This window comes from Papaver somniferum, chromosome 8, assembly GCF_003573695.1.
Source record: "Papaver somniferum cultivar HN1 chromosome 8, ASM357369v1, whole genome shotgun sequence".
Lineage (NCBI taxonomy): Eukaryota > Viridiplantae > Streptophyta > Magnoliopsida > Ranunculales > Papaveraceae > Papaver > Papaver somniferum.
In genome coordinates this window covers 39042644-39055075 of record NC_039365.1, presented here as the reverse complement: position 1 = coordinate 39055075, position 12432 = coordinate 39042644, and the positions used below count along the sequence as shown (strand labels likewise).

At 36.8% G+C, this 12432-nt stretch overlaps 1 protein-coding gene across 1 annotated transcript; it reads left to right on the top strand.

The window, feature by feature from the left end:
• The first annotated feature begins 8176 nt into the window (after positions 1–8176).
• Positions 8177–10691, top strand: LOC113306642 (MDIS1-interacting receptor like kinase 2-like). Its single transcript, XM_026555556.1, has one exon. The coding sequence runs from the start codon at positions 8240–8242 to the stop codon at positions 10541–10543; it is 2304 nt and encodes a 767-aa protein (XP_026411341.1). The 5' UTR covers positions 8177–8239; the 3' UTR covers positions 10544–10691.
• Positions 10692–12432: the final 1741 nt, after the last annotated feature.

Sequence of the window (12432 nt, the reverse complement as noted above, 5' to 3'; positions counted from 1 at the left end):
CTATGTGGCTTATGGATACGAGATCACATCCTAAGTGGGGTTTCTTTGGGACCGAGTGTATCCAAGCCAGGAACTCCTTCTACTCCACTGATCATGTTTCCACATCCCATGCCGGAGAACTTATTCGCTGAGTGGTTTGTTCTCAGTGGCCTCCGAAGGATAGGCTTTTATTTCACCCCAATATAAGTAACTTTTCCAGGATTCCCCAATATGACACGCGTTAGGGCTTATGGTCTCCTCTTGCACATTGTGTTGTCCGTCGGTCGCACAATTGTGCGAACTAAGTTGACACGCCAAAATTGGGCGTTGAGGATTGGAATTTGTATTGATGGTGGTTTGTAACTTTTCATCAGTACCTTCATTCTCATGGCCCATACTGTGTATTTTGTGGCGTTGAGGATTGGAATTTGTATTGATGGTGGTGTGAACTGTTTTGCACCCACAATGGTGGTTTCGTTTTCCATGGCTCAGAAACAAGCTCTGATACCAATTAATGGCAACTGCAAGATGAAACTTAGATTATATAAAGACAACTCTCTTTATTGATGTTTATAAAATCTCTCAAAACTAAACACAAGCTCTAATCTTTCTCATATGATCAACCACAACTTTGGTGATCATATATATATAGAACTATGAATTCCTTTTCCTAGTCCTATTACCTTATTACATGTCTTTCCTTTTCTTAGAATTAGATGACTTCTAATTCCCTTAGGATTACATCAATTTCCTAATCTTGTCCTAACCAGCTTGTTAGTGACTTCTATGTTGAAGTTTAACCAACAGACATGATCTCATTCATGAACCATCACCATTCTCAGCTTTGATTTGGTCCGCAATAATCAAAAATACCAAGAATCAATACTGCCAAAACAGATTATTTATTGAAAAATCGACTGACAATAGAAAAGAGAAAAGTGACTATTACGAAGAGATAAGAGAAAAGTGACTGCCAAAACAGATCAATGGTTAACAAACCAGGAATTTCAGTGCATCAAGCAGGAAACAAATAGAAACGTGACATGACTAGATTGTAATTCAAGTTCCACGAGTACTAGTCATCATTCAGGACTTACACTGCCGTTCATCAGCAGGTTAAGCTTCACTAGCAGATAAACTAAACGATTCGGGAGGGGATTATCTGAGGTCTCATGGATATGCTCATCAATAATATAAATAAGAAATCTATTTTAGATGTATGTATAAGGTTTACATTAGTTAACTATATACACAAAACTTGCAAATTCATAGTTTAGCAAGGCCCTCTAGCATTATGAATATCAGGAGGATGAAATCAATATCAGGTGTTAGCAAGAACTCATCTGATGTATAAAGCCAAATAAACTGCATAAATCCCTGTAGTGTTCTTTGGGACTTTTTCCCAAACACTTGTTCTACAGATTTGTTGGTATCGGGAGTTATGCTTTTCCTTGTTGTATATTCATCTCTTCCTATAAATTTTTCACATGCACATTCAAGTTTAACAATAACTCAAGTCTCCTAAACTTTCACAAACTCTGATTACTCAATACGATGAAGAAATTCATTCACATACACACATAACCAATTAAATCAAGCATGAACTAACCAATATAATTGAAACCGGTCCACTTGAAAATCATATCAAGCATGGTCCATAGATACAACTACAAAGAACAAAATATGAATCTCCGATAACTAATTAACGAAATCGAGTAAAACAGCCACGAACATGACATCACTGATCCACTGTTATCGGTTTATTTCGATAATTCAAATTAACACATAATTGAAGACTGCAGGAACGATTATCAAACACAAATCAACAACAAAATGAAGAAACGAAAAGGAAATCTCACCCGGTGAGAGATCGATGATATCTTCCAGCTCTTCTCTTCCAATGGAGAGGTTGGGAATTTGTTTAGGGTAGAGGTGGAAGAGAACCAGAGGAGGTAAGACCGAAAAAATTAGATTTGGAATCGAGGACTAAAAAGTTGGAAATCCAAATTAATTTGAAGGGATCAGACATTTCATAGGTTAAATAGAGGTTTGGTTGAAAAATAGCACCTGGTTGGTGTTATTTCGTTTCCTCTACATAAATAGAGATTTGCCTCTATTTTCATAGAGGTAGTGGAAAAAACGAACGCCAAAATTAGCGGGGTCCACCACTACCTAGAGGATGATACAGGTTAACCTCTAAATAGAGGAAAAAATAGACATGTTGTTAGTGTTTGAAGAAAAATAAGGCAATAAATTACGCATGCACTTGAAAGGAAGTTGTGCAAGCTACTGTTTGCGAAAGGAAGAAACACCATTGCGCGAAAGGGAGATTCGACCCTCGGACCTACTGCTAATATTGACCACTCTTCACCAACTGTTCTGCCTCTACTTTGCAAAAGAAAATATAATATTGAACTAGTTGTACTTGTCTTCCCCCTTCATGATTAAGCTTCAAACCTCACTTCTCCTGACTGCCCCTTTCTCCTGTTGTTATTAGATTTCTCCGAACTTCAATACCATTTGTCTTAAGGAGATGAAATCTTCCACTGAAAATTTCATTTTTGCCTCTAAACTTTGTAGATCTAGAAAGAAACACACTACACAGTTGATGACTTCAAATATCCATAGAAATTAAATATCAACACCGAATCTTCTTGAACCAACAAGTTACTCGAAGGATAAATCCTTTACTCCTTCATGTTTCTAGCGCCAAAATGTATTTGTGAAAAATCCCACAACTATACCTCTTATGATATTATGTAAATCTAAACTTATTCAATCATGAAAATGATGATAAAAGTGCTAGAAAATAATGAGACACAAGGATTTTTTACATGGTTTGATCAGAGAAAATTTTTGATGGGGTGATGGGAGACCAATAGAAAACTACCATTTGTCATTTTTAGTTAACTGATTTTTTGCTAACTAATTTTTAAGTAAGGGTATCTTAGAAATTTATAACTAATTTTTTTTGTTTTGAAAGTAAGGCATTTCATTGTAAAAACTAACACTCAAAGGGAGTTGCTAAGAGTACATCCGAAGTAGAGCCATCTAATATAAGGAGTTGTGAAGGTCTCCTTATATTTGATTTATCTACTGTCAGATTTTTAAGGATACAAGACGGTGGGATACTATCCCAATTCATAACAGTATTTGAAGTTCTAGCAAACTTATCAAGCGCGTCTGCTGCTTCGTTTCCTAATCTAGGAACAAAAAGAAAACCCAAAAAGTTATTACATTCATTGGTAATTTTAACCGCTTCAAGTAAAAGAGTTTTGCTTCTCCAAGTCACCTCCGAGTTCCTTCCGTTTAAGTAGTTGAATAAACTCTCGCAATCACCTTCCATGTAGAAATTTTCGATGTTCTTTTACTTTGCCCGAACCGATGCCTGATATACTCCCATTGCTTCTGCCTCTTGTGGGTCTGAAGAGATGGATGGTCCTGCTCTTCCTCCTTCAAAGTTACCTGTGTCTCCTCCTGTCGCTTTGAGGGGGTAAGAGAAGGAAATGGAATCGGGAGAAACTCCTCACGTCTGTCAAGATTCTCCTGGAGATTGGACCATATTGATCAATGCTAAGAATAAGACCATCCTCAGCAAGAAAGGAGCAACCCTCTTCCGATGAAGAAGAAGATAAAAAATCAGATACTGAAATTTTAAATACTGAATTTATAACTAATTAATCTTTCATTTCGTGGATATTTCTGGAAAATGTTATGAGAAAAATTAGGATCAGAAAGATATTAATTCTCCTGTAGCGATGTTTTTGTTGATTAGAAAAATGTTAACGATTTACTAATTTGATGAATGATATTCACAGACCTTGATCAAATAGAGAAAATTAAAATATCACTGGCATTGTTACTGCTACTGCCATTGACAATTGCATGCCTTATAAGTTATAATCTCCATTGATGAAGATGTAGAAGGAATAAATATTTCAATGCCTTTCTGCGAAACAAATCTCTCGTGTGTACTCTTTGATAACACGAAGAGTAACAGGTGACGATCAAAATTAATGTTTGGATTTTGATGGTACTAAAAAATTCGTTACGATCAAGATCCAAAATCATGAAAATAAAAATCTCTTCTTTTAATCTTATATTAGTTTTTCCCAATATAAACAAGATCAAGATCCAAAAAAATAAAAATAAAAGTCTAATCTTTTAACCCATGTTTGATGTTCTTCGCTTGTTTTAATTCCATGGAGAGGGAGAGGGAGAGGGTTTATCTTCCTTCATATTTTTTCATGAGTAGAAAAAGGAAACCTGCGACAGCCTACACTACCGTAAACACCCTTGTTATAAATATCAGAAAATTAATTAGTCAGAAAACCTGATGGAAAATGGTAGTTTTCTATTGATCCCCCATCACACCATCCAAAATCTGCCCCATCAAAAAAATTCTCGTTCGATCAATGTGATCTACATCCATGGTTCTTCACTATAATTATTGAAATTACATGAGTATTACATTTAGAATCTCCATTAATGGGTTTTTGGTAGAGCTCTAGATTTGGGTGGTGGTGGTGATGGATGAAAGAGAAGAAGTAAAAGATATTTGTGTGTTATCTCTCTCTTTCAACCGATTTCTCTCATAAAATGATCTCTCCTAAAATTGATTTCTGTCTCTTACAATGTCTTTTAGCTCCTTATATAGATAGTTATCCTAGTAGAAGACAACCAAGACTCACATGCTGGGACCATGTTTGTCTTATTGATTTACTTTTCAGAAGTTGTATTTATCTGTCGGGCCACCCGTTGAGCTGAATACCATTCCGTCGCGTTCTTAAATCGTTCCCTTAGGGCGACGCGATACTTCATACCAAATTTCTACGTGGTGCGATATTTCTCCCTTACAAGAAAAGTGCTTTTCTGTTGTGTTGTGCGTTGCTGTAAGTTTTACCAAACCCAATTTTTGATAAAAGTTTGTTACAAGTTAGTTACAAAGTGCTTTTGGTTAAAAAAAAATAGCAATCCAAACGGGGCTTATGTCTCCTGCCATTCCAAGTGACCAGATTCTCCTTGTTGATGTGTCATGTATAAGTGACGAAATTGAATCGTTATAAAATATGACCGGAAGGGAAGACCTTAGACCATCCCAATGGAAGAACACTAATCTCGGAGTTTTCAATAAATTAGCACTTATGGCACGGGACGCTAATTGTGCACCTAAGTTTATTTTGGGCAACACACTGAGGCTGGGTCTAATGGTACGCCAAGATTCAAGTTTCTCACCGGATCCATGTTACCAAAACTCAACGCCCGGCCGTAGTGGGGATCCAAGATTCCTAGGCGATGCGCAGTTTGAAGTGGCGCGCCATTGGATAAGAATGTAAACTGGGTGTAGGTAAAAAAAAAGGTCAAACAAATATAAAACGGGCGCGCCCGTTGTAACTGCGTATTTGGGATACGTGGTTTTAATCACCGTGGCACGCAGTTCCTAAGGACATGTGGAAGAATATTTCCGTAGAATATTCGCTGGTACGCAGTTAGGAACGGCGTATAATGCTTTTTTCGTACGCGGTTTCAAAGTGCATGCCTGGACTACTTCCATCTTGAATCCAAGCAAAATGAAGCACTCTCTGGGAATCAAGATAACTAAGGGTGCACACGGTACGGTTCGGCTCGGTTCTTGCGGAGGCCGAGTACCTGTACCTCCCTAACCTCGGTTCCAAAATTTTGGACCGGTACCTGTACCTCGGTTCCGGTACAATTCGGTACACGTACGGTACCAGGTACGGTTCCGGTATCTGTCGGTACTTTTGTAAAAAAAATTCTTGTTCTTTAAAAAGATAGATGTAATATTAACAATCCAAATCTAAATACATAGCAAGTAGACAGTAGCTGCAACACATAGACATACACAATTACAAACAATAGTCTTAAGACTCTTAAGTAATTTGAATGAAGAAAAGAAGGACATTGCAAATAAAAGATGACTATTCGGCTATTCCAACTCCATGGCAGCACTGGCGGTGGCTATGATAGAACCTGTGGAACTCTGGAAAAAAAATTTAATAGCAGTTAGTAAGTAATTTGAACTAAAAATAACATTTTTAAGTATATAAGAACATACCAATCACCCAACTCAGAAATATATGAGCAAAATGAAAAAAAAATGAGCAAGCATTCTATCAAATGCAAATTTGAAAATCCGAAGAAGAGTTTACAGTTTAATACATAAAAGACCAACAAAATACAAGATACTGCAAACAAAAATGCCTAACACTAATGGAATAAACTGAGACAGGCACCAATTCAAACATGATTTCGATTCACAATCCACAACAACAACAATCATTATCACTTTGCAGATTCAGGATGCCATTTGCATATAAAATACATAAGAAGATTACAATCCAAAGTGCCAAACTACACACATGTTCATGAATCAGTAAGAGCAACTAGAACATCAACCAAATGCACAAGTTAGATAAGGAATGAGAGAGTCATGGTTTCCAAATTTGCACACACCATATTTGCAGGGAGTGAATGATACAAAGCAAAGCAGAAGTTTCAGTAAGCAACCATAGTAAAAATCTATCACAAAAGCATCATTTCACATTATTGTTTCAAGAAACTTACCGCCGGCACTAAACCGCGAGTAGAAACAATTACTAATCTCTTTTTTTCTTCCTCCTTGGCTTGTACAGCAGATTCGCAAGCACCTTATAAGCTCAAGAAAAAAAAACAGTTCACAGAAATATATATATTTACAAAACAAGGAAGTAAGTACCTTAAAGCTATTACTAACAACGAATTATTTAGTGACGACAACTTTGTACGACAAATATAACAAAGCTACACTAGATAATACAAGTGTTAACTACAGACACAATTCTAATAAAGCAAAAATGGACATGATGCAACTTAAAAACAAAGAGCACACTCCACTTATATCCTTAAAATAGACAAGTTAAACTCATTTACAAATCTGAAGCTAAATAAAGTCGTATACAGTTCCCCAACCAAACCTAAATCAAACCAAAGAAACCCTACACAGCACAGGTAATTTTTTTTTAGATATTCTGAATTCCATTGCAATATGGTTTAATGAATTTTCACATAAATTTTTTAATTAGCATCTCAAGTCCACTGAATTAGAAATCCGAGGATCAAACAAACATAAATACCCTACAAAAATGAGAGATTTCACAAAAACAGAAGAAGATTTCACAGGAATAAATGAGAGAGTTTGATGAACTTACCCTTGATTAACAATTTCTGAGCTGGATGGTTCCTTGAATCCTTTCCCTTCGTCTTCTCCTTGGCGTGATATAACCCTATATCAAACCCTAAATTAAATTAATTCAATTCCAAGCAATTGGCCATCAAAAATCACAATAAAAATAACGAATCAAGTTCTGTGAATCACAATAAAACACAATAAATAAAGAATCAGTAAAATTGGAGAGAAAAAAAGCAAAAAAACTTACACTTGGTTAACAATTTCTCCTTCTTCTTCTCGATCTAGAGGTGGTGTAAGTGTAACTGGTGTTCGTGGAGTTGAAGTCTAATGGAGAAGAGAAGATTCAGAATAAAACTCTTCCCTGTAACTCTAATGGAGTTCTTCTCCTTCTCTGAGAGAGACGGAAAAAAGAAAGAAGAAAATAAGAAACCCTAGCCTTATGTTATATATATATACCCCTTAAATCTAATGGCTATTATTAGTTCACTACCTCTAAATCTGATGACTAGAATTCTTCGGTATATTCGGTCCGGGACGGTACGGGATTTAGGCAGGACCGTGTACATGTACCTCATCAACCTCGGTTCCTATATTTTGGACCGGTACCTGTACCCCCTTCCTCGGTTCGGTACAAAAACAGGTACGGTTCCGCCGGTTCCGGGTCGGTTCGGGTTTTCGGCTCGGTTCCTGTGCATCCTTAAAGATAACAGTAGCCTTATTAACGACACTTTAATAGTGAGAAACTTGGATCTTGGATCCCATTAGAGCCAGCCTGAGTCGTGACAGAAGATTTGATTTTATGTCCTTGTACTGATTTTTAAGAAATAATGAGATAAGAGCCAAATAATACTCAGCCACGCATAGCCTTGACTTGTACGTTTGTGTAGACCAACATGAAACTCAGAACGAGAACCACACACACGTCCAAAGTAGCAGATTTTTCTAAGATAATCAGTTGACTGGAAATGAACCAAGTCTTCCAAACCAAACCAAAGAAAACAATATTTTATTATAAGAACCCCTTCTACTTATAATCATCAGCCAAAAACACAAAACTCTTCTTCTTTCAAAATGTTTCAACGAATAAGGGTTTCCACTGATACTTCACTACTAGTGTTCTTGGTGTTACTAATAATTTCATCTTACAATGCTGTTGCTCATTTTGCATATGGTTCTTCGATATCTTCAACTCATAATAGACAACATCTTGAAGCAGTAGAACTAGAAGTAGATGCTCTTTTGAAATGGAAATCAAGCCTTGTGAATCAAACTACTTCTCCCCTCTCTTCTTGGAAGATGAATTCTACTACTAATGCTACGAGTCCATGCGAGTGGTATGGAATCACTTGTAACACTGATGGGAGTGTCACGAAATTGAGCATTACTGGTTGGGGTTTACAAGGTACGCTCCATAGTTTCAATTTCTCATCATTCTCCAGCTTAGTTAGTCTTGACTTGAGCCAGAATGATCTTTCTGGAACCATTCCCTCCCAAATTAGTAATCTTTCAAAACTCACCTATCTCGATCTTTCCAACAATAGATTTTCTGGACATATTCCACTAGAAATTGGCCTTCTAAGAAATCTGCAGTTATTAAATCTTTCCAACAATCAAATTAGTGGACTTATCCCTCAAGAAATCGCCAATTTATATCTTCTAACTGATTTATGGTTGCACATGAACAGTCTGACTGGCTCAATCCCTATTTCTATATGCAATCTCACTAACTTGGCTTATTTATCATTTTTTTGGAACAGCCTTTCTGGCATCATACCTCAAGATATTGGTAAACCAAGGTCTCTTACTTACTTGGCCTTGGATAGAAACAATTTCACTGGTTCAATCCCTACTTCTTTAACCAATTTAACTGGCCTAGTCACTCTTTACCTAGGGTGGAACCACCTTTCTGGCATCATTCCTCAAGATATAGGAAGGTTACACTCTCTTTCAACCTTGGATTTCTTCGGAAACAATCTCACAGGTTCAATCCCTACTTCGATATGCAATTTAACCAACTTAAGAAATTTATACATACACGATAATATGCTTTCCGGCACCATACCTCAGAATATAGGAAATCTAAGGTCTCTTGCCATCTTCGCATCCGGTATGAATAATCTCATTGGTTCAGTCCCTGCATCTGTAGGTAATCTGAGAAATTTGATTTTATTAAGTCTTTTCCAAAATGAATTAACCGGTTCATTGCCAATGGGATTCAACAATCTAACACAATTGAGAATATTGTTTTTGAGTTACAACAAGTTTTCTGGTTATTTACCTCAAAGTATATGTCAAAACGGATTACTTGAAAAGTTTCTGGTAGATGAAATTTTTTTCAAGGGTCCTATACCAAGAAGCCTTAGAAATTGCACCAGCCTGAGAGAACTCGGTCTTACAAATAATGAATTGGTTGATAATGTTACAGAGGCGTTTCACGTGTATCCGAATCTAGAGATGTTAGCTTTGAATAACAATATGGTGTATGGTGAACTCTCAAAAGACTGGGGGAATTGTCAAAATTTGGTAGTCCTATCTTTAGGTGGGAACAATATCACTGGAAGAATACCATCTGAAATAGGGAAGTTGAAAATGTTAAGGGTACTTTATCTTTATTCCAATAACTTAGTAGGAAAAATTCCCGAGGAGTTGTTGAGATTGTCTTCATTAATCCTATTAGATTTGGGTAATAACCAACTTTCTGGTAGGTTGTCTTCCGCAATTGGAATGTTATCCAACCTGACACATCTCGATTTATCATCAAACAAACTAATCGGGTCGATACCAAAACAACTAGGGGAGTGTTCCCAGTTATTATCTTTAAAGTTGGGCACAAACAATTTTGATGGAAGCATCCCACCCCAGATTGGAAACTTGGATTCGTTACAGATTTTGCTAGATCTTAGTTACAATGAGTTTATTGGAGAGATACCGTCAGCTCTCGGAAAACTAAGAAAACTGGAAACATTAAATTTATCCCACAACAATTTTTCCGGCTCAATTCCATCTTCATTTGTTCAAATGGTTAGCTTGACTATCGTTGATGTTTCGTACAATGAATTGAGTGGTCTTCTTCCAAACACCAAGGCATTTAAGGATGCTCCTGTTGATGCGTTGAAGAACAACAAAGGCTTGTGTGGTAATAGCTCGATACCTTGTAATACAAATCCTACAATTCAAGTCCCAGAAGATGGTGTTAAAGAGGATGCAATTGAGAGAATTTTGTTTTACGGCGTTATTTCGTTGGGGTTTGGACTTGGATTTTGGGGTTTCTTCTTGGTTCTGCTTCTCAAAAAAGAGAAATGGTGGTTTGGATATTGGAGAATTATCGATTCCATTGTGAGTAGAATAATCCGTTGTTGTATTCACGAAAATTGATCGTAGTAACGTAAAAGCACTCTTATTTTGTTATATTACTGATTTTTGTATTGTGTTTGAATTGATAAATGTACTTATAAAAAATTGCGGAAGAAATAATCAAAGAGATTTTAAGTGTGTTGTAATCTCACCAATAAAACAAACTGTTTTTGTTCTCTTCAGTTCAGAATGGTAATTGGATTTTAGCAATGGCCTTAATGGCCTTCAGGATGGTAATACTGATCGCGCATCACTCTTATGCGCCCTTTCACTCTTTCTTGCAACTGTTCATTAGTTGTAGCGCATCTTCCTTCCTTCCTTCAAGTACTTTCTTTTTAAGGCTTAAAGTTCAATCTAACCTTCTCAGAAATCAATCCACACTTGTCATGATGGCTTTGGTCCTCATGGGTGTTGAGAGTGAATGGGTGCTCAAAACATTGGTCTACGAGGTGGTTATGACTTCACTTATGGTGGACAAAGTCCTGCCATGTACTGCCGAGGGTGCTTCTAACTTTATCTTCCGCAGTAACTCTCGTAACAATTACTGATCTCTAAAGAATAAAGATTCGGAGTATTGTCTTGGACTAACGCCCCCAGTGGTAAATATATCAGCTCTGGAGAATTACATATATTAATGGATGTGAGAGAGGTCAGACATCCTCCTCCTCTAGTGGCGCCGCTGGTTCTGATTAATCTCAATACCCTAAGTGAAGGGAATTTGTTCGGTAGGCTTCTCAATTTCGGACAATCCTGCATATATAGCTTCTCAAGGAGAGGGAAGGAATCAACATAAAAACAAGATGAAGGAGGAGCAACCCATTCTTCTAAATTGAACATACCAAATACTATTTTCAACACAACTAATGAGAGGAATAATAATGTTGTAGAGCTACTACTATTTTCTTCATCTTGGTGGTGGTAAAAAAATTCTCTACCCAAATACTTGACTGCCGTCATTCCCGAAATCTCAATATCCCTAAGACATGGGAGCATACCTAGAGCTGGAAGCTTCTCACAATTATAGCAATTTTCTAACTTTAATGACACAAGAAGCACGCAATTAGAAATTGAACCCATCCACTTTGGAATCTTGATGTAGTTGCGGAAAATCCCACAACTACACCCATTGTAATGATAATAACACAAAACCTAAGTCATTTAGATCAACTCTAAGATTAAAGATATTATTCACCACTTTGACACTAGTGTGATCTTCGTATACATTTTGTATTGAGTATATGATGTTCTTACAAGAGATTCAAGGTGAGTTTTTATACAACAATGGAGAGATGTAAGATGAAAGTAGATTACAAGGCTTATTTTCTCTCTTGTTGGTTTATTTTACTTACTCACCGAATTCTCTCTATTATGCCCCTCTCTCTACTATTTAAATCTTTATATAGACAAATACATCAGTAGAAGACAACTTAGTTCACGTGCAAAATCTTTTTTAGTTGATCTTATTTTCAGTTTGTCTTATTCGCCAAGCTTTAGAGAACTGTCCATGTCTATCGTGTTGTTGCTTCGTGCTTCTTCTCTAGAATGTCGCGGTGTACTTGTCGTAAGATTGCTCTTCGTGCTTCTTTCTTATTATCGCGTGATTACTCTTCGCCTAATTTCCCTCTTCTTCGTGCCTGTGGTTGTTGAAGTTGTGGGCTTGTCTTATGCGATATTTCGCCTCTTCTGCAAGTGGAATAATGCGAAAATCTTTGGTCAATGCTTCGTGTCAGACCCGTCTTTTCGTTTTAGTGGTTTTTTCCTATTCAAGCGGCACATCTTTACTGCTTTCGTTCGGATAAATATCTAGGAGAGCGGTAAAAGAGAGGAAGTTTTTATTTTTCTTATTCTATCTTCACCCTTTTCTGTTCGTCTCCTTCTTCTTTCGAATTCTTCTTTTCTGGTTTTCTTTT